This window comes from Seriola aureovittata, chromosome 12 (assembly GCF_021018895.1).
Source record: "Seriola aureovittata isolate HTS-2021-v1 ecotype China chromosome 12, ASM2101889v1, whole genome shotgun sequence".
Taxonomy (NCBI): domain Eukaryota; kingdom Metazoa; phylum Chordata; class Actinopteri; order Carangiformes; family Carangidae; genus Seriola; species Seriola aureovittata.
The window spans coordinates 2,539,621-2,563,812 of NC_079375.1; the positions used below are offsets into that span (position 1 = coordinate 2,539,621).

Sequence of the window (24,192 nt, forward strand, 5' to 3'; positions counted from 1 at the left end):
GGGATTATCTCTGTCCTCTAGATAACTTTGAGGAGAAATGGAAGTCTGGTCAAACACCTGATTTTGATTCCTTTAAGGGAGTCGACGCAAAAACGCGAAGAGACGCACAAAAACCATAAACAAACCAGTACCAAGCGCTCACACATCGATCAAGACGCGTCTGCGAATCTCTTAACTATCATTTCCTTCAGGTGGATTATGTAAAAGTCTCCGGGCTGTTTGGCTGTAAAATATTCATTCTGTTATGGTTGTGCAGCACTTGAGAAACATCTAAGAGATGTCAACACTGATGGCAACACAACAGGCTTTGAATGATTCAGGGTGTAGAAATCAGGAGGAAGAGGGTGGATGTTTAGAGAGCAGAGCAATCAGGAGTTCTTTAGGTCCACTTTATTAGATTTGAGCAGATACCTACATAAATGAAAGATTATAGATTATAGTTTTAAGGCTAATAGTCAAAGAAACAAAATAATATACACACACATAAAGGAAAAAGTGTATAAAATACAGGAACCACGAACCCCATCCCAACCCTCCCAGAGAGAGGTCTGCCATGTGGAGCACCTTACAGAAAAACCACATGAATTTCACATGTGCAAAATCACATGTGAAATGTGTGGAACACATGTGCCGTCACATGGGAAACGTGGTTTTGGAACATTTTGGTGGTGGAATGTGTGAAGTAAATTCTCATGTGAAACCTTTGCGATTACATGCGAGACATATGTACATGTTTGTTGTTTGTTTACCTGCTTGTCAGTTCGCATCATTACTGAACTTACGACACTTAATGAAAATGGTACGGTGAAACTTTGAAAATCTGCAGAATTTGTGTCATGTTACAACCATACATGCACCACGTGCTGCAGCTTGTGGATCACGTGCGGAAAACGTGAAAATCATGTGGTTTTTCTTTAAGGGGGGGGGGGGGGGGGGTCACCTGAATCTATCCAGTCAACAGGTTTGTGAGTGTGTTCCGATCCTCACACTGACGAAGGTGGAGGGGACAAGACAAAAACAGAAAAAGAGCGACATATTCCAGTAAAAGGGGTGTTTTACATCATAATAGTATAACAACTAAAATATGTAAGCATGCGTGTTAAAATCCTTATATTATTCTATAGTTACCTGATACCTTATATATATTTATTATGTATTTGCACCTTTGGTAGAAACTTTATTTTTGACTGATGTTGAATATCTGAATTGTTAATTAAAAGATGTAGATTCAAATATTAAATTGAATTACATTAAATTATTTTTTTTAAAAAACAAGTTTTCAGACGCTCCTTTCAGCCTTGAGTAGTCTATGCAGGTTTTCTTTTCTCCTAAGCTCTGGAGCACATCAAAACTAACTAACTTAGCAATTATTATTTATTGTCAATCAATGAACAACAATTAGCAAGATTTTAGTTAGAAAATCAACCTGAAACTATTAAAGTGAGTAAAGCAAGTTTCAAGTTTGCAGAAGGAAAAGTTCATGTAGAAATGCAGAATGAATATGTTTTTGTCAACAGATTTTAATATTGCAGACAATATAATAACCAGTGGGTGAATGTACAGGTTCTATTTCTATTATTTTGGGGTTAATTTTCCCAAATACTGTATTTATTTATTTTTTTCTTCACTTCTATCTGTTTGCATTTTTAGTACAATGGATATAAAACTTTCACAGACTGGTCATTAGTTGGTGTCTGTTGTGTTGCAGTAAACTGTGACAGTCATTGTAATATCATTATAATAATGCAGGATGCAGCTTCATGCACTGTCGTGCTTTGACAATGAGCCAGCGAGCTGCCCCCGGCTCTGCTAACCTCTCGCCACCGTAATCTCTGTTTTCCCAGAGTGCACCAGTCCGTTCTGCTGGATGAGTTGCACCTCAGAGGCCTGAGCTGTGAGAGCTGAGAACGAACAGAATAACTTCTTTTCCACGGAGCCGCTGGTGGAGGATATTGGACACGCGGCACTAGCTAAATGTTAATTGGAGGTGTTGCTGCGCGGCTCCACAGCTGGTTGAGTTTATTCAGTGTGGTTCTGCGTCATATATCATAGCAGGGTTGTTAACTCCAGACTGTGTGGAATACAGCCAGGGTGTACTGTAGTGCACAGGAAAATTTAAATAGCCCTTTGTACGTGTGCATCCAATTAATTTCTGCTCTGACGGCGCTAAAAATAGACGTTGGGGGAAAAGTCATTCAGCTTTTTAAAATGCTGGATTAAACTGTGTGAAAGTGAATGTTAGTCCTCACTCCTTACACACAGTACAACCACAACATGACTCCACCCACTTGTTTTTAGGGAACAAGGGAGGCAACACAAACCCAGATGTGATTGGTAATACAAATGTATTTGGTGGTGAGGAGATAAATAAAGATACAATCAATGACTGAAGGGAACCAAAGGGGGAAACAGGGCAAACGGGTGCTGCTAAATCAAAGGACTAAATATAACAAAAAGTTATTTTCTTCTGATTTTCTAAAGCAAAAATAAAATGGAAAGAAAACCTTTCTATCTGCTCTGCAAAAGAGACTTTCCTATGTGTTTGTATGTCAGAGTGGGTTTTTACACTTTGGTTTTTTTATTATATAAACATGACGTGACATAACATGTTAAGATAAACGCCAGGTGACTTCCTGTCTTACCCGGTGGCCACGTTGGAGGATATTGCTGCTGTTTTTCAGCCCATCTCTTCTACAGGATAATTATTCATTATTTTGTGTGCAGTTATATTGTCAGCTTGTTAGCTAAAACATGAGCGGGATAATATGCTTTTGGGCCTTGAACACAGTTCAATGAAACCTTTTTAAAATGCAGAATTTCAAGGTAAACAAGCTAATATATGCAGCATTTGAATAGTGGAGGTGCCCATTATTTGGTTGAAGTCTCATGGATCCTCTGACATGATTTAACCGGTAACACCAGTGGATAGTAAAACCTGAAACATGTTTTTTTTTTCTATGTAACCTTCAGATACAACGTCTTTGTCCTGGAGGTGTTCAGGATGTTTCCTCTTGTTCCTCAGGGAGTCGACCTCATGTGAAGTAATCCTGATAAACAGTTGGTTTCTGTAAAATGATTTTTGTGTTTTTCCTGGTCCCAAATAGAGTTATAGTCATATATAGTCATACAGAGTTCAACAAAAGCATGTGATATGTTCCTGTGAGTCAGGAAAAAAGCACTTTTTTACTCCTGGTACCCTAGCAGGTTATTTAAACTGGGAGTGAAAGAAACTCCAGACTGTTGGAGATGTAATGGGGGTGGCGGGGGAGCTAGTCCATGCATGATGGTCATGCCCACAGATACAAGCCTTTTGGACCAGAATCCACCAATATATCACAGAAATAGAGGGGATAGATTATAACCTCTGTCCAGAGCTATATACACTCAGAGGCCCAAGTCCATCGACCACATGGTAAAGCCTTTAGCTAACTGGGTTCAGTATCAAGTGTCATGAATGGCAAACAGATAATAATGAGAAAGCGGAAAGCTGCAGGAGGTCCGTTATCTCCGGAGTGGCTTTCAGAACCGGGTGAGGTGGCGGCTTTTGAAAGAATATCGTACAGCCTGATAAACGAGGTAGAAAAATACAGTGATGAATGGGGAATGTTCCTGCGATTTCACTCATTGCAAGGGACTGAATGAACACAATTTTAAAATTTTTTGTGTACTGTCCGTTTCAACATGTTATCATTTGCATCTGTAAATATTCCCCTTTGAGGTGGTGGCGGTTATGAACGTGGAGGGATGGATGTGAACACATGGACTCTATTTTAATGTTTATTCTACACGGACTATGATTCTCCATGTGACAGTGCTGCTGTGGACATTGGACAGGTTTTCTTTGTGTGTGTGTGTGTGTTGCTTGTCTTCTTCTCCTCTGTTGAATGCTGGTTGGAGACTGTTGTGTGTTCCTATTGTGGAATTATGAAAAGTTATAAAACTTAAGTCATAAAAAAAAGAAAAAGTACTTTTACTCAAACTTATAGGCCCTTTGTTGACGTCTTATTTAAAGTCAGCAGTGGAGATGTAGCTCCCTCTGGTGGTGAAGTTAAGACACTGTGTTACGGTGAGAAGGTGAATACAGTGAACATACCCAACATAAACTTTCATCTTCTCTCGTGCTGCTGTGTTTTATCGTAGAGAAGGTGAAAAGCAAGTCCTGTGTGTTGTGCATGTGATCAGCTGTTGGTCTCACAGCTGGAGGATCTGAACTGTTTTTGTGTTTTTTCTGCTTCTCTGCAGGTTTTTAATCGTCCTGGGCTGTTTGATTCTGGCCATTCTCACAACATTCAGGGAACATGAGAAGGTGTCTGCGCACTGGCTGGTTATACTGGTAAGATCACTGGGATTTTCTTCACTTTGTGTTCAGCCCATTCAGTTTGTTTGTTGCTTTGTAAACATCTAAACATCTAGTTTTCCCTTTTTTTCTTTCATCCTTTAAAGCTCCATCTTTCCCTTTAGCTTCTGTGTTTTATTTGAAGTGTTGATCCATAAGAAGATATATTTGTGGTTTTAAGAACCAAAAACCATCTCAGTGTAGTTTTACATCTCCTCTCTCAGGCTTCTCTCTGGAGCTCTAGTAACAACAGCTCCAGAGGATGGCGGGTCCAGGTGGGCGGGGCTTGGGGCGCGACTGAGAGCGGTGACTGTTTTGTTGTGACATCACAAAGTTCAGGAAGTTGCAGTAAAAGCCAAAACTTCCTGCACTGTGACTTGGATGTCAGCCGACGCCGATTGTTTCCCTCCCGCTTTTTCTTCCTCTGCAGGAGACCTTCGCCATTTTCATCTTCGGAGCGGAGTTTGCACTGAGGGTCTGGGCGGCAGGTTGCTGCTGTCGCTACAAAGGATGGAGGGGGAGGCTGAAGTTCGCTCGCAAACCCCTGTGTATTTTAGGTGAGGAGGTGGAGTCATAAAAATGTATGAGCTTTTAAAAGGGAAACAGAGCAGGACTTTCACAGTTCATAAATATCATCGTAGTGTTATGGGGAGAGAAGCATCCAGATATACACAAAAAAGGTATGAACCACTTGTTAAACACCACTTACCGTCTGTTCCATACAGACCAGTGCACTTGTTTTAAAAAAAGCACTGAGTCATTTGTGACCTTTGCCGACCTCTGTGATACACAAATACATAAACCAGTGCAGATCAGCATTGAATCACTTAAAGACAAATGGATTTTCTTCTTGAGTAGAAATAACTGTCTCATCTGAGTGTCCATCTGATGAGACACGTTTTCAAGCAAAAACCAGTTGACTTAGTAATTGTAGATATCTGTGTTATAGGAAACGTCTTGAACAAATTAGTATTTATCATTTGAAATCATTCGAAATTATCTTACACTGATAGCAACTTAAATATTCTAGCTTTCTCTTGTAACATTTGATACAAAGTTCAGCCTGACATACTGTATGTATGACTATAAAGCTCCATATTATCCTTGCCTCCTTTTATTTGCAGTGTTGATCCATCTCAATGTAGTTTTACATCTCCTCTCTCAGGCTTCTCTCTGAAGAGAGGAGGCTCTGAGCCTCTCTTCTGATTGGCTTGGGGTATGACTGAGAGTGGTGACTGCTTTGTTGTGACATCACAAAGTTCCAGAAGTCCTGACGGCTGGTTTTAAGGCTCAGTGTCTGAATACAGGCTGTGTGCATTTCTCTGTGGACTGAGCGCTTTGATACTTTCACAGTATTAATATAGAACCTAGACCTGCTCTATAATCAAACAACACATGGACATCTGCCTTTAGACTATATGGATCTTTAGTGTAATCAGAGGGCAACTTTCATGACCAGATTATCACTATAATCTGACATGTAAAACATTTGTAATCTGTATCAAATGGTCAGAGGGAAGAAACTCATACTTACAGTTATGTCACTGGAAAGAAGAAAACGTCCACTAAACTGCTCTCATTGAATTTCAACAGTGTTCAGTCAGCGCTCATTAAGAACTAATTCCACAACTTTTCAAAACTTATTCATCATCTCATAAAGACTTAATAACCGTCTCGGGTCAGACTCATTAAAGATTTGATGAAAGCCGTGTGTAGAGAATCTTTCCTCAGTGACTTTGTCTCTGCCTCAGACATCTTTGTGCTGATTGCCTCGGTGCCGGTGGTGGCGGTGCGTAACCAGGGTAATGTGTTGGCCACGTCCCTGCGCAGCCTGCGCTTCCTGCAGATCCTGCGGATGCTGCGCATGGACCGGAGAGGGGGGACCTGGAAACTGTTGGGCTCCGCCATCTACGCCCACAGCAAGGTAAGAGTGGATCTGACTCGGTCATACACTGCAGATGCTACAATTTACAGATGTTCCCTGAATGCTTCACATGAAGGCAGTTGATAGATGCTTGATAGCCTACAGCTCAGAACATCTGGGACGCGACTAAGGAGGGTTTTGAGACAACAGCAGTGCACTATACAGTGTCTTTATGGGAGGTTTATGGGGTTTATGTTGGTCAGCCCCACATCAGGGGCTTTTACATGGAAGAAGAAAAGGATGAATTGATTCCTATCAGTGCTGTATTGATCTCCATGCTTATCTCTGCAGGAAGTGTGTGTTCAGGCTTTCGCTGTGTGCACCCCTCAGTTGGAAGCTGAGTTACACATTTGGCTCGTCTGAATCTGCATCTTGATTTGTGCAATGTCCAGCTATATGACAAAAACTATTTGTGTGTGTGTGTGTGTGTGTGTGTGTGTGTGTGTGTGTGTGTAGGAGCTGATCACAGCCTGGTACATCGGCTTCTTGTCTCTGATCCTTGCGTCCTTCCTGGTCTACCTCGTGGAGAAGGACGACGTCTCCATGGATGTGTCTAACAACGAGAACCCCACCGCTCAGCCCAAACCACAAGACTTTGACACCTACGCCGACGCTCTGTGGTGGGGGCTGGTATGTACATGAGAAAGGCCTCTTGTTGTTGCTTCCTAAGACAACATCATCTCAGTGATAAATCTTCAACCATTTGCTGGAAATCAATAACCAGCAACCTTTTCGTCTTTAAAATCCCTACAATAAGAATATCCTAAATGCACTGTCTTGAAAGACCAGAAGCCAGGACCAGTCTGGACTGGACTAGCTTGTCTAGGCAGTCTTAGTGTTTCTGCTCTACACTGTGAAAAAGAATGGTTCTTAAATGGTTCTTCAAATGGTTCTATTGCTCTACAAAGAGCCAACACCAACTAAAGAACCTCTTTATTTGGGGGATGATTCTTAGCATTCTTTATGTGTTTTTTTTAAAGTACTAAAGGTTCTTCATTTTTATTTAAGTATTTGGTGACCAAATCTGCAAGTCCAGTCCTTTTTTTCCAGGATACCAGGACTTCTTTGGTCTTAGATACTTTGAGACCGACTCATTTCCACAAAATCCAATTTGTGGTTGGTTAGTGAGACATCTTCAAAGTTTTGACTGGTTTTGGCTACAGCTCGGTGAACAGATTGTGTCTGGCCAAATGATCAACTGAGAAACTTGTGGCTGTGATCCAAATACGGGATTTCTGCCAAAAACCAATTATCAGATAATATTCTGCTGCATTCAAGTACCGCTGGGAATGTCCAATGTTTTAGTATTTAGAATTGTTTCAGTTGGCTGCTGAAAAAAACAGACATTTTGTTGGTTGATCCAGAGTGGAGGACAAATCATAAAAAAAGTGTTAGTGAGCCGGCAGCTCTTTGGAGAACAGTCCGGTGTTGGCTCAGCTTCCTGCTCTAATGAACGGCCTCTGGTTAGAGAAGCACTGATGCAGTTTTCTCAGCAGGATGGCCTCATTAGAGAGACTGTCATTCAGTTGAAGTTCAGTTCAAACATCTGCCTCGCTGAAGTGTCCTTGACCCTTTGAAATCAATGAACCGGCCATAGCGGATCGATGAGCAGAGCGAGGATCACGACCGACTTCCTCCACAGAACTGACAGTTACTGTTTAACAAATATCAAGAAGGACATTTATAGGTATTTCTGTCAGAAACTCTTAGAGATATAAAGTGTAATCTTCATTTGTTTGTTTTGCAGATCACTCTGACCACCATCGGTTACGGGGACAAAACCCCAAAGACCTGGGCTGGGAGACTGTTAGCCGGCACCTTCGCTCTGATCGGAGTGTCCTTCTTCGCTTTGCCTGCAGTGGGTACACACTCCTGTATATGTCTCATTACTGGACTCTACATGAACTAAAAATACACAATTGCTCACAAACTGCAGAGAGTTTAGATTCATTTGTTGAGAAATGGTGATTGATGAAGATAAATGCTAAGACTTGTAGGTCAAAACCTGTCGCCTATATCTGTTTGCTTCTCTCCTCCTCTCTGTGCTCACATATATAGTATTCTAACACAGCTGGATTCACATTAAAGGTGTTCTCAGTTTGAAACAGTGACTGAAAGGTGTCCCATTAAGACTACATGTTAACCAGCAGTCGCTTCCAAGCTGCTGCTAAAATCCTGATTTTATAACCACAACGACGTCTGACAACAAGATAGAGACTGAGCTATGGTTTCAGCTGTTTACTTTAATAATGATCAGACAGAGAGAAAACTAGAAGCTCATTCACGTCTAGTCAAGTCAACTTTATTTCTAGAGCACATTTAAGCACAGCTTGAGCTGGCCAAAGTGCTGCTCAAAAGAAATTAAAATGAACAAATGTATAAAATAGGTAAAAACACAAGGAAAGCATAGCATGTTTATATGTTCCTGTGTTAAGTATATTTACTAACAAAAACAAGAAAATAACAAAAAGCACAATTATGAATAACAATGGACTAAAAGGTTAACACGCTAAACCGGACAGATTTCTAATGGCAACTGGTTCCATAATTTCGGAGCAACTGCAAAAGCTCTGTCACCTTTTAGTTTTAGTTGTGACCATGGGACATACAGGAAGGATGAGCTTCCAGATCTGAGAGATTAATGGATAAGCTCTGTGATGTGAGGTGTGGCCTGGACATTAAGAGCCTTAAAAGGAATCAGCAATGTTTTAAACTCAATATGGAGCCAGTGAAGAAAGGCTGAGTCTCGGGTGATGTGCTCACGCTTTTTAGTACCAGTCAACTTCCTTGCAGCTGCCTTCTGGAACAAGTGCAAGCGAGATAATGAAGACTGGGGAAGGTCTAAGTACAAAGAATTACAATAGTCCAGTCAAGTTGTGATGAAGGTGTGTCAGGAAAGTCCAACCTCACGCTCACGGAGCAAAACTGGCGAATGTAAGTGTAATGTAAGTAACTAAGATTTGTCCAAAACTACGTTCATCTTCTTCTAAATGTGTCTGAAAGTCTAGTTGGCAACACTAAACATTCGTACCAAATCATTTTGAAAGAGCAACGACCAATGGGGAAACTTCATCACTCACTCACTCAGTCAGTCAGTCACGGACGTTCATGTTTATAGACCTGGCCAGCCAAAAAACATCTGTCCTGCTCTGATTGGATTCACCAGTGAATTGTATGTAATATTGCTTTATTTATGAAGCTGAAAATGTACAATTCATTGAATGAAACATCAACAGTTTCAACCGATTAGATGAGAAAGTCTTTATTGTCCCCAAGTGGCAATTTGGTTTGCAACAGTAGTCAATAACACAACCAGTCCACATCATAAATAAAATAGGCTAATATTATAAATAAAGACATAAAACCATCTATTGTATGCTAGATTTCATCAGAATAAATTACAGAAAGATACGAGGCACTAATACTCAGTATTCGTTAATTGCAATGACAACTAGGCCAACAACTTGTTTAAAAACCAACTGGCTCCTAGGGAAAGTAAACCTCTTTCCTGATGGCAGGAATAGAAACTCTGCATAGAGAGAGTGGTGGGGGTTTGCCATCTGAGTAGCTCTGACTTGATAAAAGAATAGTTTGAAGTCATATTTTATTAATCAATGGCATGGGTTAACTCCAATTAATGTTGTATTTTTCTTTGTTTAAGCCAGTTAAAGAACTTGCAGTTACACCTTCTACTTAGTGTAAAACCAAAGCTCTTTTTGCACTGCACTCGTGTTTACCACCAAAAAACTGTATAAAACAACATCAGCTAAAAATATAATTCCCTTCCGATGAATTCAATATGATTTGACGTTTTGCTGATTTATGTGAAGCCACGTATGCCTATTGTTTTCTATGTGAGCCCACACAGCAGCACCCGTTTCCTATGTGGACAGGCGCTGACGCAGCAGAGAAGCAGCAGTTAATGCATCAGCTCCACAGATTGGATCATTCTGTCTGTTTTATCTGTGCATGTACGGCAGCAACACATCCAGCGTGTGCTTGGAGCATCAAATGACGTAAAATCACAACCAGTGTCTTTTACCCTTTTACAGTGGGAGCTGACACCACGAACCTTAACAGATGAGACCATAAGAGGCTTAATTTAAGACGGCTGTGCTTGTGGCACCTGAAATGTTAAGCCTTTTTCAGATTAATTGTGTGGGATAACCAGGCTTGGTGGTATTTGTGCACAGAGCTCAGTGTTGTTAACTGCTGTGGTGGCTTTGGCTGCAGGGGATCCTGGGTTCAGGCTTGGCTCTGAAGGTCCAGGAGCAGCACAGACAGAAGCACTTTGAGAAGCGCAGACATCCAGCCGCCGGGCTCATCCAGGTGAGACGCCAGCTGGCTGCTCCAGGTTTTTTGTGTTTTCTAGAGCAGTGTTTCTCAAACTTTTTTCAGACCAAGGACTTAACCACTAAAATAAAACTCATGGACCAACTTACTCCTTGAACATCCCTAAAACCAATAGGCCTTACTATTTCAACAGTATTGTAGCAAGCTTGCGCAGAAGAATGTCACCTGAGACAGGCTGTTTGATAGACCACTCAGATTTCAATCAGTATTTTAATTATCAAGAACCCCTGCGCCTGTAGCGTCAAAATCTTCACACACATATGAACGGTGGCCAGATGTCATCAAACGCACCACGAGTCTCAGTCGTGCTGGCGACATTACTAGTAAAACTCACCACTTGCCTGTTGTGTCGGTATGTCAGAGGTTTCATTTGATTTTCTTTTAATTGACACAGTCGTAAGATCTTGTCCATTGTCAGCGTTTGAGAGTTACTGTAACAGTCATCCACATTTCCTGTCAAATGTCAGGATGATCATTTTTGAGGTATAGGCTATCCTCAAAGATAAACTGTAAACTGGCCAAGCTACGTGAGTAGACAGTGAAGTCCAACAACACTGTAAAACAGCCAATTCAAATAATGTTTGTATTTAGATATGAGTTGACTTAATATTGAAATCAACACATATACAGTATTTGCTACTATAGACTTTGTGGTCACTCAGACACTAAATTTAAAACATTATATTTTAACAGGTTTAATCTCAGACCACACTTTGAGAAAGGCCGTTCTAGACTCAAGAATTTAGGGTTTGGCAAGACTATTGAGACAGTCAACATCAAAGTGGCTGTTTTAACTGTGATATCATTTGCTGCTGTGTCTCTGTCGCCATAACTCTAGTCTGCCTGGCGATATTATTCCACCAATCCAATCAGGGAAGACCTCATTGCCACGTGGAGATTTTACGAAACAGTCATCTCTCTTCCCTGTTTCAGGTAAGTAACACAAGATCACACCACAGTTCCAGGTCATGCGTGTGCCTGTTTCACCATCATTTTCATGAGATACCTGAACATGGATTATATTGTTTTATGTTTTTTGTTTTCTTCCAGTATTAATTCATATTGTGACCCCCGTCATGATTTCTGTTCATTTTCTTTAGTTTTGCATGCTTATCATTATCCTGAACCGAAGTCTGGGAGGCTGGATGCTGAACAGTGGGTATGACAGATGTTGCAGATGTGATCGTGCATGGCTCTGGTTTTAGCTCCAAGGAAATCTTTAAAAACATGAAGTTCAGTTCAGAGATGATCAGACTTTGAGAAACTCAGCGCTGCGGTGTAGAATTTGTGACGTAGAATGGGACACGACTGAATTTCAGCTGAGAAGATAATTTTTTTTTGTTTTAAAACAACAAACCTCTAGATATTGTAGAAATATTTGCTTAAAGATGTTATAAGTAAATTTATGGCTCTTTACTGACACCTACTGGCCGTCACTGGAAACTATAACACCGGAAAACAGAGGTATTGGTATTTCTCTTAGTCCGAAGAAAGTTTAAAATACTATATTTTCATGGTTTAAAAATTCATAAGAAATGACCCTTCTAGGTATCCATACAATCTTAATAAGATGGAGGCCTGTGGAGAAAATGCTTCCTGGGTCACCAAGTATTTTTTTAGTTGCAGTACTGCATTTGGCCACTAGAGCTGTACTGTATACAGTACATCTTTACTAATACATCTATGGTTCATCCAGGTTGAAAAAGGACTGGCTAAAGAAAGTGCAAAGTTAGCAATGAATAGTTCAGGGGGGCTGGGAGTTTAGAGTTTGCAATTGACTGCACATTAAGGCCTTGACTTACAAATCAAGTTGCTCTAAGATGTTAGTGTTAAAGTTGAATTTTACAGGCCTCAAAGTGACAACAGGAGCCATGTGAAGTGTGTTTAGATCAAGGTTTGATATTTTCGTCTCCTGTACACTTGTTAACTTTGTACTTTTCCTCTCTCCCCATCCGAAGGAAGGATCACTTGGAGGCCATGGCGAGGTAAGTCACTGGTACAGAGATACTGTAAATCACACAGAGCTGCGGCCTGAGTCGACGACCTCTGATGGGGCTTTAATTAGCCCCACATGCTGGAAAGACTAATGAAGCTTTCCTTGAATACCCCCCCCCCCCCCATCCGCTTTTAAATAGCTTCCGATATTAATTCACAAGTCGAATAAATCTCTGGACGAATGGCCTTGGTAAATATGTGAATCGTGATATGAAACGCCTACTCGTCTCGCTCTTGCCTTCCGCATCAACTACTTTGATGACATTTAGACTGAGAGATTTTTTTTTAGAAACCTATTAGTGAGTCCATTAGTTATGCCTCAATTATGAATGACAGTTTAGATGGAGTAATTAGGGCCCGAGACGGGGTCTTTGGGTGTGATGATTTTTCTTGTTTTTTCAACGTGCTGTGCAGAGATATGAATGAGTCTCTACATCAAAATGTGAATATCTCACAGGGGAAGCTTGATTTGTGAAACAGATTCATCTTGTCTTCACGTGATAAGAAAAACCTTCTGGTCACCACTGACCTCACTGACTTCACATCTACTTTCCTATGTCTCCCACATTTAGCTGGTGTTCTCCTTCAGAGAGGCACAGTGATGATCACTTCCACTGAGTGTTGTATCAGCTGTTACAGAGGGAATGAAGAAGGATAATGAAAATGACTGGTTTTCCATTTTGTAAAAAGTCTTAAGAAGTGTTATCTTCCTGTCTCCTAGCAACCAATCTACAGAAAGGCCAAAGGAGACAAAATTTTCCGCCCCCCTTCAGTTTTGCATCAACACAATGATTCTTGAAATGAATGGAAACCAGTAGCTGCCTGGCAGAAAACTTAATTAATGAAGAGTTCCCTAATAAGGGTGTTTCAATGAATCATGATATGTATACAGAACACCTTTATTATTAGACCGATATGTTTTGGCTTGTGGCCTCAAAAAGAAAACAGAGTGGTAGGGAAAAAGAGAGAAGGAACAAGAGAGAAACAAAAGAGACAAAGGTGTAGTAAGGTAGTGAAGGATGTAGAGGAGGAGGAACAGAGTTAGGAAATGAAAGAGTTTTCAGTCCCCTGTAGGATCAGCTGCTGGGAAATTAGCAGTCTGACATTATCTTGTTGCTCTGAGCAAAGAGGTGGACGACGGCCAGAAACTACAACAGAGCTGCCATGTCCAACAAGAGGGCGATAAGCCACTTACTGTGTGTGTGTGTGTGTGTGTGTGTGTGTGTGTGTGTGTGTGTGTTTGACAGCACTGTGTGATATTAGACCTTTTATCTGAGTTATCCACTGTGCTACTGTGTGGTCTATTCAGCACAACACTGAGAGAAAATTATATCCCATCTGCGTGTGTGTGTGTGTGTGTGTGTGTGTGTGTGTGTGTGTGTGTGTGTGTGTGTGTGTGTGTGTGTGTGTTACCATAGTGAGGCCACTAGTTTAGGATTTTCTTACAGTGCAAAACATCAGAAAAATAGGAACTGCCATGATTTAATGCAATCCATGACAGTGGAGGGAGAGTTGTATTGGATTCTGTTGTGTTAAAAGTTATTCAGATATTAGTTAACAAGTAGGGAAAAGGATGAGGCTGGATTTATTCAGCTGTACGTTGTTTCTGCTGTCAACAACTCCCATAAAGAGGCAGCATGTGGTACCTAGGACCCAGCACTCATGCTTTGTGGTCTGGTGTGGTCAGGGTCAGACCACGTTCATCTTCGAACCCAAACTGACTCCATCTTGCACAGTTGTGATGCCGTCATGGTGACAAAACAGAGACAGACAAACATAGTCCTCAACACCGCCTCTGTGGTAGTTCCTGCTGCAGTAGGTGTCTCCACTATTTTGCCCCTTTAGCTATTATCAAACAGGAAATAGTGCATTTGTTGGGAATTTGTGAGTATTTCTGGAGTCAAAACAAACTACTGTGTGTGTTAATGGTAATGAAGAAACATAGTGTTCGGACAATATGGCTCAGAGGAATAAGATACATCAGGCTTTGATAGACACAATCCATGTTAGTTGGATACATTCACCATTTGTTTGTTTCTGCACATGAGATTTTTTTCTTCAAGAGAAGAAATAGAATAGCAACAGAAAAGCCCTGTTGGAGTTGACATTTTAATTTAAAGGGTCAGGGGAAAGAACTGGGTCTTTTTCCAAAGTTTTTATCATTTCAACCACTGATAATAACACTGACTGATGAAGGGTCAAGAAAAAGTCAGCCAGACGATCAGGCAGGCTGGAAACAATTCTCCAGGTGAGACAAACATATCTGGAAGATAAAACGAAGGTGAAGGGTAAATGATCAAACATCCGCACTGGAAAAAAGGCCACTCCAAAAATAAGAGTGATCTTGAAATTAGCTGGGAAAACTCACTTTTAGCTATATTTTACTAGTATTCTGATGTTTTGTGTCTCATAATAAGCTTGTGATGCGCAAAAATAGTATTTTCCCCTCAAAAGTTTTTGCCATCCTGTTTGTTTCAAGTGTATTTAACTAATTTTTAGTTCTATAATTGTGACACTGTTTTAGATTTAAGTCCACCACCTACTGGAAATAAGATTAAAAACTGGCAAGTTAGCATCCCTGACTCGTATTAGGCCGTGCTCTTTTGCCATAATAAGCCATAATTTACCATCCTGTCATCATCTCAAGTGCATTTACCTTATTGTAAACTCTAAAAGTAATACTGTTCTAGATTCAAGACATTAACTACTTCTTATAAGACAGAAAAAATGAAAACTAGCATTTTGAATTTTACCAACTTTTTTAAATTTAAAGTCCCAGAGGACTGAATAAAAGGAAAACAGCTTCATTCCAGCTTTTGCCTCTTTCTTTTTTACATATCACATGGACATGGTTTGATGGAAATGTAAGAAAAACAGCCACACTGTACTGTGCATTTTGAGTTGTTGTGAGTTGGGCATGTTGACCATGCAGTTTTCAATAAAGCAGATTTGTTGTCTCAATTCAAGTTAAGTCTATTTTCTTGAAACAAGACAATTCATCTTTTACAAATAACGCAGCAGCTTAAAAACCTTATGACGTGTCAAAAAAGCTTGTTTCATCTGAGATATGACTCAAAACAAGATGTTTTCAAGACTGTTTCACTTAACAAGATATTCAAGATGCACTGTCTAAAAACAAGCTCCTTTATCTCACTTAAATCTTACTCTTTAGGTGATTTTGTCTTATATTAAGTCTGTGATGAGATATTTTGACTAGAAATTAGAAAAATATACTTACACTATTTTATACTATACTACACTACTCTCAGCAGTGTTGTCGTAACTGCTGGAAACAACGGACAGAGGTATGAAAACAAAGACACCGAGATAAAACAGAATTTTCCTTCAGTGCTGTCACTGCAGGTTTGTGCAGGTGTAGTAAACCACACCTTGGGAAGTCAGAGCTGTGGGAGATGAGGCGTGTTTGTCTTTGCTGTTGTGTTGCCTCATTTACAGAGAGCCACAGGATAATCACATCTCATTTTCTGCCCTTTATTCTGCCGAGGAGCAGTCAGAAAGAGATTCTCTCTTCCTTTAAAGCTTCCTATTCTGCAGCCTCTCAGCGCCGTAATCTGCCGTCCCTATTCTGCCCCAAGGCAACATAGAGACTCATATTGTTTGTCCGCTGTGGGAGCAAAGTCGCTGAGAACGCTCCACATTTCAGAGGCCTTGTTCGGGCCATTGTCGGCTCCGGTTACCCCGCCTCTCTGCCTCTTCCAAGGCACACAGGAGTCTTATTTTACCCAGGGAGCTCTTACTTTTGTGCTGCCAAATATTGTCAGCCGTTGGACAATAAAGGAGACCGATCTCCTCACAGCTCTTTGAGGCTTCCTTCTGCCAGGAGAGCAGCATTGTAGCGTTGAGGCAGCAGACCATGAAGACTTTCACTCCTCTGTGAAGGAAAGTTGTAGCTGAAACTAGACGGAGATTTTTTAAAAAATTTTATAACCTGCTAGTAATTTTTTGTCTTAACGCCTCTTACGTTCAGATAGATGTACATCCCAGATCCCAGGTGCAGATATAATCTAAAAATGGATGCATAAGCAGACGTGTTCACGTGTTAATGCGTACAGACCATACGTACAATCTGCATGGTCATGAATTTTGAGCTGTGCTTGGATGGTCTGAGCTGGCCATCACCAACCTGAGCAGCTGACAAAATCTACATCAGACAGACCTCTGTGGATTATATATGACTATACTGTAGGTTTAACTACCTTATATCTTGGAAAAGAGTCCTGGAAAAGCTGTGCTGTACTTATGTCTTTAACAAAGTTTTTGCAAACCAGTAGATTTGACATGATAGGACATGACATTTCAGATATAGACCTTCATCAGGTATGACTTGATGTACCTTTCCTAAATAAAGTGACCAACAGTGTACAGGGTTTCTGTTTAGTTCTAGATTTGTGAACCAGGGCAGGGCTGAGGTAAAAAAAAATCTGATAAAGATCATGTTATATGATCAAGCAGCAGCTAAATGAACCTTGACCTGAGATTGTTTTGTCACCTTCATCAACTTTATGTTAGAAGACAAACTTTAGCCATTTGAGAAACTACCTGCCAAAGCTTTGGCTTGAACATTCAGTTGACTTCATGTCTTCTCTCTTCTCACCCACTTCAGCCAGAAACTGAGTTTACTCGAGCGTGTTCGGCTTCCAAATGCCAGACCGTCAATCGGGGCGGGTAAGAAGCTCACAGGTAACGCTGAGTCCATCGAGGAAAGCCCATCTAAAGAGCCCAAACCAGCAGGCTTCAGTAACCGGGAACGCTTCCGCACCGCCTTCCGCATGAAGGCCTATACACTCCGCCAGAGCTCTGAAGGTATGTATCAGCTTACACTGACATAAAAGCCTGTCTTTGGTTTGCTAATGCACAGTTCTTACATCAGTGTTTTATGGTTGTGTGTCTCTGCCAGATGCTGGAGCTTTGGCTGATCCAGCCTTAGAGGAGCGGGGCTTCCCTCCAGACATCCTCATGGAGGAGATGATCCCCACGCTGAAACTGGTCATCAGGGCAGTCAGGTCAGGAACTTCAAATGCTCGTTTCATGATGGTCGGCGGTTCGTCAACGTCATAATGAAGCCTTTCCATCCATCGCCAGTCAGAAGTACAATATGATAGAATGGGATTTATTTAAAGGCAGAGAGGAAGGACTGCTGTAAAATATGGTATTCTGGCACCATCAAATATGCATTTGAAAGGAAAGGGATTTTCATTAAGATTAGCCAATAACAGTTACTGAGGAAGGCAAAGGAAACCATTTCATAATAGTTTCCTGGGCCAGATGTTTCCAGCTGATGTTGGGGGGTACTTAGAGGAAACGATACTTGTGTAAAACCCTTTTGACTTCAAAACATACATTCAAGATATTGATAATATGCGTATGGATAGCTATCCAAATACCCCAACAGAAAATATCTGATCAGAAAACAATCAAACAAGTCCAACAATCTGACCAAGCATTTGATGCCCACTTCCTGTGTTTGACAGTGATAAATGCAGACAGTAAGCAGGTGTGATACTCAGCCCCAGTCATTGCAGGAGTGTGAAAGGTAACAGTGTGACAGCTGCAGAAACCAGAGAGCGTAGGCAGATCTCACACATGCTGACAGCCTGCTGGTAAACCTATAGGCCACACAGCTGACAGAATGCAGGAATTCAATCTAGTGCGAGGGCCTGTGAGATGAGTGATTAACCCTGTGAAAGTGCTGCTTCCTTCCATACCATTATTCCAGCGCTGAATGGCTCTCTGAAAGGGATGCTCAGACCTCAAGGGTTTTAGTTTCAGGACCCAAAACTTTCCGCAAAGGACTGAAGCGCGAGTTGGACAAAAGACAGAGCTCAGTGTGTGGCGGGCTGGTCTCAAGGTTGAGAGATTTTCAAAGAACTGAAAGATGTTGTGTTTAATCACAGATACAAACATGGAAAGTGTCAAAGTCAAAGTATTTCTGAGCTGGACAGTGAACCCCAACGTTCCCCTTTAATAATCGTTGTTCGAAAACATCTGATAGATGGCTGATGTTGAAGCCAGCTGCTGGTTTGATGGAGTGTGAGATCAACAGGCGGATTTTACCAAACTGTTGAGGTCTTTATTCTCCAGTCGACTTACGGTCGGGAGGCATGCTGGTCCAGAAACTCAGCGGTTCTCGTGAGTTTTGGGTAGTGACCAAGAAAAAGGAGATTACAGATACGAGCAGCTGAAATGAGTGTCCTTCGCACAGTGGTTGATGCCCCCTGGTCAAGACCGGGGGAGAACCAGAAAATGTTGGGGGGATTACGAAACCCACCTGGCCTGGGAACATCATGTGATCTCCCAGGAGAGGCTGATGGATGTGGGTGGAGAGAGGGATGTCTGGGCTACTTTACATAGCCTGCCTCTACCAGAAACTAAAAGAATAAACAGTCGCAAATCGGATGGAATGACGGATAGTTCTACTGTGACTCAGATCAAAACAATTAGCATCAAAGTTAATTGTTAAGTTGGGATGGTTTTGGAGCAAGTCAGTTGCTTAGATCTTGGAATACAGTAGTACAACAAGTAAGGTACATACGTTGTCTCATGAAACTTGGGAAACGGAAAGATTTCCCATGTTTTGTAAGTAAAGTGTGATAAAACTCCTTAATGTCCTCACTGTTTAACCCAATCTAACCTCTCTGTTTCACAGGATCATGCAATTCCTCCTGAACAAGAAGCGGTTTAAGGAAACTCTGAGGCCTTATGATGTCAAAGACGTGATCGAGCAGTACTCTGCTGGACACCTGGACATGCTCTGTAGAATTAAATACCTCCAGACAAGGTCAGCAACCACATCACAGACAAGGTTTGTGTCTGTTTGAGTGAAGTGAAAATCTCCTCTTCCTCGAACTCATCCTGTTTCTCCTCCTTTAAGGATCGACATGATTCTTGCCCCTGGACCCCCCCTCACTCCGAAACACAAGAAAACTCAGAAAACGCCCTTTACCTACCCACCCAACCAGTCACCCAGGTACTGTCACACTGCTGTAGGGTAAAATGTAATCACTAAACAAGACCATGTCAAAGATTATATTGAAAAAGATTATATTGAAATATTAGTCACGTCTGCGTCTCGTACATTATATTTTCTAGGAAACATTAAACACCTATGTTAAGTAACATTCTTCTTTGAAAGCAATTTCTCTGCTCTGGTGAATGTTTTGTTCATTCCCCCTGAACAAATGTCTGTGCAGTCCACGTCTACTCAGTGTCCCTGTGTTCCAGGCACGAGTCCTTCCTAGCCAAAGCCGCCTCCATGCCGGACACCGAGGACCAAAGCATGATGGGTAGATTTGTCAGGGTGGAGAGACAGGTGAGGATTAGAATTGGAAAGCACCTTTTGAGATACTTAAATAAGTAATGCAAGTGAGAGTTTTCCTGCATTTCTGATGAACTAACACATGTGAAAAACCAATAAACCTTTCTTGTAAGTGCGATACATGTATCAGCTTGGTCAGGATACAGATGCAAACATAAAAAGGTTGGGTACCACATGTTGCTGGTTCATTTTCTGTACAAGTTGCACATTTAGAGATTGATTATTTGTTCCACTTTTGATGGCTTGAATGTTGAGTAGGCAGAAATTTTAAATTAATTCTTATCAACAAAATCACAACAACCAGTGGGTTTGATCAAAGAGGCAAAGTCATTTCGAAAGTACTGTGGCGCAGTTCAGCTTTGAAGAACTGTAACGTGATGCTGTTGATCAATTGCAAACTTGACATTGCTGACCATTGATAGTCGAGAACCAGAGAGTCCATAAAGGCAGGAGGTATATAATTAGTTGTGCTGTACAACCTGTAAAGAGTCTCTTAGTCAGCAAGCTTCCAGCAACACCCTCCAGTGAAATGCTGAAATGTGAAATGAAGCTTGTTAGCTTGTTAGCAGTGCTTACTTAAACTAACACTTGCAGCAAGTGACTTTACCTCCACTCTTCCACGCTGAGCACGTTAGAAGAGAATGAGAAGTCTCTGCTGCTTGTGTAAATGTGTCTCTGTCTCAGGTGGAGGACATGGAGAAGAAGTTGGACTTCCTGGTGGACATGCATATCCAGCACACTGAGCACCTGCAGGTGGACTCTGCCGGCGCTGCCCACATGACTCTGGAGACCTGCGGTCCTGCGGGGAACGGTGAGATCAGACGGGTCTTCTTCAACTACGCAGAGGCGTTCCCGCACATGTCGTACCAGGTGCCTGTCAGCAAGGTGAATCCATATTACGGCAGGGGTGGTGGAAGAGGAGGTGGAGAGGGGGTGGGGTTAGGAGGAGGAGGAGGAGGCCGTGTTCCTCCAGATCATCAACCCCCGCCGCCACACCTCTACCAACGCCACCCTTCAGCTGCCATCCCCACCTACACCGAGCGTCCCACAGTGTTGCCCATCAGCTCCCTGCAGGACTTGTCAGCAGGGCTGGGCAGGACCACAGGGGGGCGGGGGGCCGACTCACCTCTCTCCATGCTGTCGGTGAACCACGAGGAGCTGGAGCGCTCACCCAGTGGCTTCAGCATTTCCGGGGAGCGGGAGGGGGAGGAAGGGGAGGACCTGTCGATGGGGGCCAAGGCAACCGGGGACGCAAGCTGGACGAGACCCAGACCGAGCTACCTGGCGGAGGGGGAGACGGACACAGACACAGACCCTTTTACACCCAGCGGGGGGCCCATGCCGCTCTCCTCCACGGGGGAGGGATTTGGCGACGCCGTGTGGAACACGCCACCATGAGGTGTTTGTGTGACTGCACAGAAATCCACGACTCTGAGTTAAGACCTTAAATCCAACCCATGCCTCTAAACCCAAATCAGTTTGGGTCAAAGCCACATCTCTGGACTGAACCATTTGGAATAAAGGCGGGTCTAATCCGCCTTGATTCTGTGAGGTCACAAGAGAGGTCATCGACCGCCAGAGGCCACTGCCGATCTCATCAACCGACCGCCGTCCAGACAGAGAGCCATGGCAACGAAACTGCCCAGAGAAAAAGGGAAACCAGACGTTTGTAAAGTAAAACTCTGTACAGCGCACTCTTCGCAAAAATTAGCTAAAATAAAAAAGAACATTAATATACATACTATATACACCCAAAAGCTTTATCGCTGCAAAGCCAACCGCACTGCATGTGACGCATGCGATTTTTAGTGTAGACACTGCAAAGTTCAGGATATCAGGAAACGGAAAAAGAGATTGAATGGATACATATACTTGCTATGCCATTTTGTAACACTTATTTTTTTATATGAATACATTTTCATTGTTTTTTGCATGGTTTGCATGATAATGCACCATTCTAGACGTAACGGTTGGAGGGTGATACTGGGAACCAAAAGTCTCCTGTCTCTTTGTTTTGTATGTTGTCTGGTGAGTGTGTTTCTGGGCGTGTGTGTGTGTGTGTGTGTGTGTGTGTGTGTGTGTGTGTGAGAGAGAGAGAGCTCCAGAAAGAAAGAAAGAGGAGGACTTGGGTAACAAAACGCTGGTTAGTTGCTGGCAGTCGTGTTTCACCGTTTCTGCTTTTCTGGCGTTGTGCTGTAAATTCTTCGAGGATCATTTCTGTCCAGAAAGCAGAACTTCTGATCCTGTCACTTTGTTTGTTTTCACACCACTGTGCTCTTTAGTTGTATGTCACCACTTTATGCATACAAACTTTCCACTTGGAAAAAAAAATCAAAACGAGAAATTCAACAGAATTTGAAACACTAAATCTCTGCTGCTTTGTTGGCACATGACTTCAGGGATATGAACCACCTGTACATCTTTAATTTACTAAGATTTCTAAGCTGAGTTCAGTTAATCACCACTTTTAGGATTTAACAGTAGTTTACAATATCAGTGCAAAATAGTGGCTAAAACTACTAAGATTTTAAATGAGTAAATCAGTGTATTACTGATTATTTTCCTTTCACACAGACTATTTCTTTGTGCCACGTCAAATGCTTAGAGGTTCTTAAATAGGGCAAGTGAAAAATGATCTCCATCAAAACTTTTATTGCATTGCTACTGCAAAGATACATTCAGTCCTGTTTAGTATCTGAAAAAGTAAACACATGAACATATGAACGTGTTCTTCAGTGTGTTCTTCACAGATCTGATGTTTTAACAGTCATTTTGGTTGATTATTACCTGAGGTCCTTCAGAGGAGGCCATCGGTGGTTTTAATCCCCCACTCCATGTCTGAAACGTGTAAAATACAAATTCCGACCGAAAACAGCATTTTCCCCAAACACCGAATTCTGCACTTTTGCAATAAAACTTTAGCTGGTGATGATGAGGAATTATCTTTGGAGTAGCTCGTCAGCAGTAAACTTCACATTTCCAGTATATACAATCCTCTGACTTGAAGATATAATAGAAAGGGAATACACAATAATGAAATTAAAGGAACATTTACCAAAACAGTTGCAATAAAGGAGTCAGTCTCCAACCAGTTATAAACATTAAGTTATAATCTTTCTATACATTAAAGCAGCAGGAAAGTAAACTGAAGATTTAAAAATAAGACTGAATTTCTCTACTGCCCAACATCTTTATAGTGACTGACAAGATGGAACTTCATAATGTGCTATTTTTTAATCTAAATTAGTTTTGAACACACACATTCGAGCGTATTGTTCACTGCTGCACTGTAAGAGACTGTAATATCCGGTGACCAACACAAACTCACACTGAAAGCAACAGCACCACATTTTGGATTGAACTTGAGTGACATGTTAGTGATTGGCTGCGACGGCGGAGGTTTCTGATGTCGGTGGGTAACATTTTGTTAAAAAAGCAACACAACACCTGAGCGCCCCCCCCCAAAAAAAAAAAAAAAAAAGCTTTACAGAGGATCACATATAGGCCTAAAACAGCATTTACTACTTTAGATTTAGGACGACACAGATACTGAATGTAATCTCTGACAACCAACTATATTTACACACATGAATTATTACACAGTTATAGCATGTTCAAGCACCTTCAGAGTCAGGTGAATTTTACAGAGGGGGCTTCCACACCGGGCTTCAACAGGATTTCCAATTTCCTGAGTTGGGAAGTCGCTCTTCCGGCTTCAGCGCGTTCATGTGCTTTTAATGTCGGAATGTGGAATCAACGTGCTACAAAGAAGATGTGCTGTGTTTAATTGCTCAGAGTATTAAGACAGTTTCCAGTGTTTGTGTTACTGCTAATAAATAACTTTTAGGTCACTATATGTGGACAGCAACTAACGGTCACAACCTAATGCCGGATTATAAGTTAGATATTAGCAAAAACGTATATGCGATATGTGAATTTGCACCATTAATCAAAAGTTTCTCACCAATAACCAAACCTTTATTTTCGTCCGGCATGTTTCTGCATATATATAAGTCGTGTGCCAAACTTTTCGCTGACTTTCCGAGTTATTGTTCCAACTCTAGGGGACGTTCACGTGATTTTCCCTGCCAGAAACTCGTATTTCCGATTATTCCCACACCACATGAACGCAGGTTTAGTTCTGCCTCCTGACACCCTGTTTGGTGTGAATGCTCCCTTACATCAGGGTTCCACAAGATTATTGTGGATTATTGACTTTGTGCACTGATTGAGGATTGTTTTAACTGT

General features: G+C 41.7%; 1 protein-coding gene across 1 annotated transcript in view; it reads left to right on the forward strand.

Moving 5' to 3' along the window:
* The window catches only part of kcnq3 (potassium voltage-gated channel, KQT-like subfamily, member 3), a 111,101-nt gene extending 87,670 nt beyond the window's left edge, over nucleotides 1-23,431 (forward strand). The window contains exons 3-16 of the mRNA XM_056390949.1: nucleotides 4,243-4,333; nucleotides 4,767-4,893; nucleotides 6,088-6,260; nucleotides 6,717-6,890; nucleotides 8,008-8,118; nucleotides 10,494-10,589; nucleotides 11,452-11,546; nucleotides 12,572-12,598; nucleotides 17,233-17,432; nucleotides 17,527-17,632; nucleotides 19,276-19,407; nucleotides 19,501-19,596; nucleotides 19,851-19,938; nucleotides 20,629-23,431. Of these exons, the coding sequence (XP_056246924.1) occupies nucleotides 4,243-4,333; nucleotides 4,767-4,893; nucleotides 6,088-6,260; nucleotides 6,717-6,890; nucleotides 8,008-8,118; nucleotides 10,494-10,589; nucleotides 11,452-11,546; nucleotides 12,572-12,598; nucleotides 17,233-17,432; nucleotides 17,527-17,632; nucleotides 19,276-19,407; nucleotides 19,501-19,596; nucleotides 19,851-19,938; nucleotides 20,629-21,342 (2,230 nt within the window). The 3' untranslated portion in view covers nucleotides 21,343-23,431. The remainder of the gene's footprint in view (nucleotides 1-4,242; nucleotides 4,334-4,766; nucleotides 4,894-6,087; nucleotides 6,261-6,716; nucleotides 6,891-8,007; nucleotides 8,119-10,493; nucleotides 10,590-11,451; nucleotides 11,547-12,571; nucleotides 12,599-17,232; nucleotides 17,433-17,526; nucleotides 17,633-19,275; nucleotides 19,408-19,500; nucleotides 19,597-19,850; nucleotides 19,939-20,628) is intronic.
* Nucleotides 23,432-24,192: the final 761 nt, after the last annotated feature.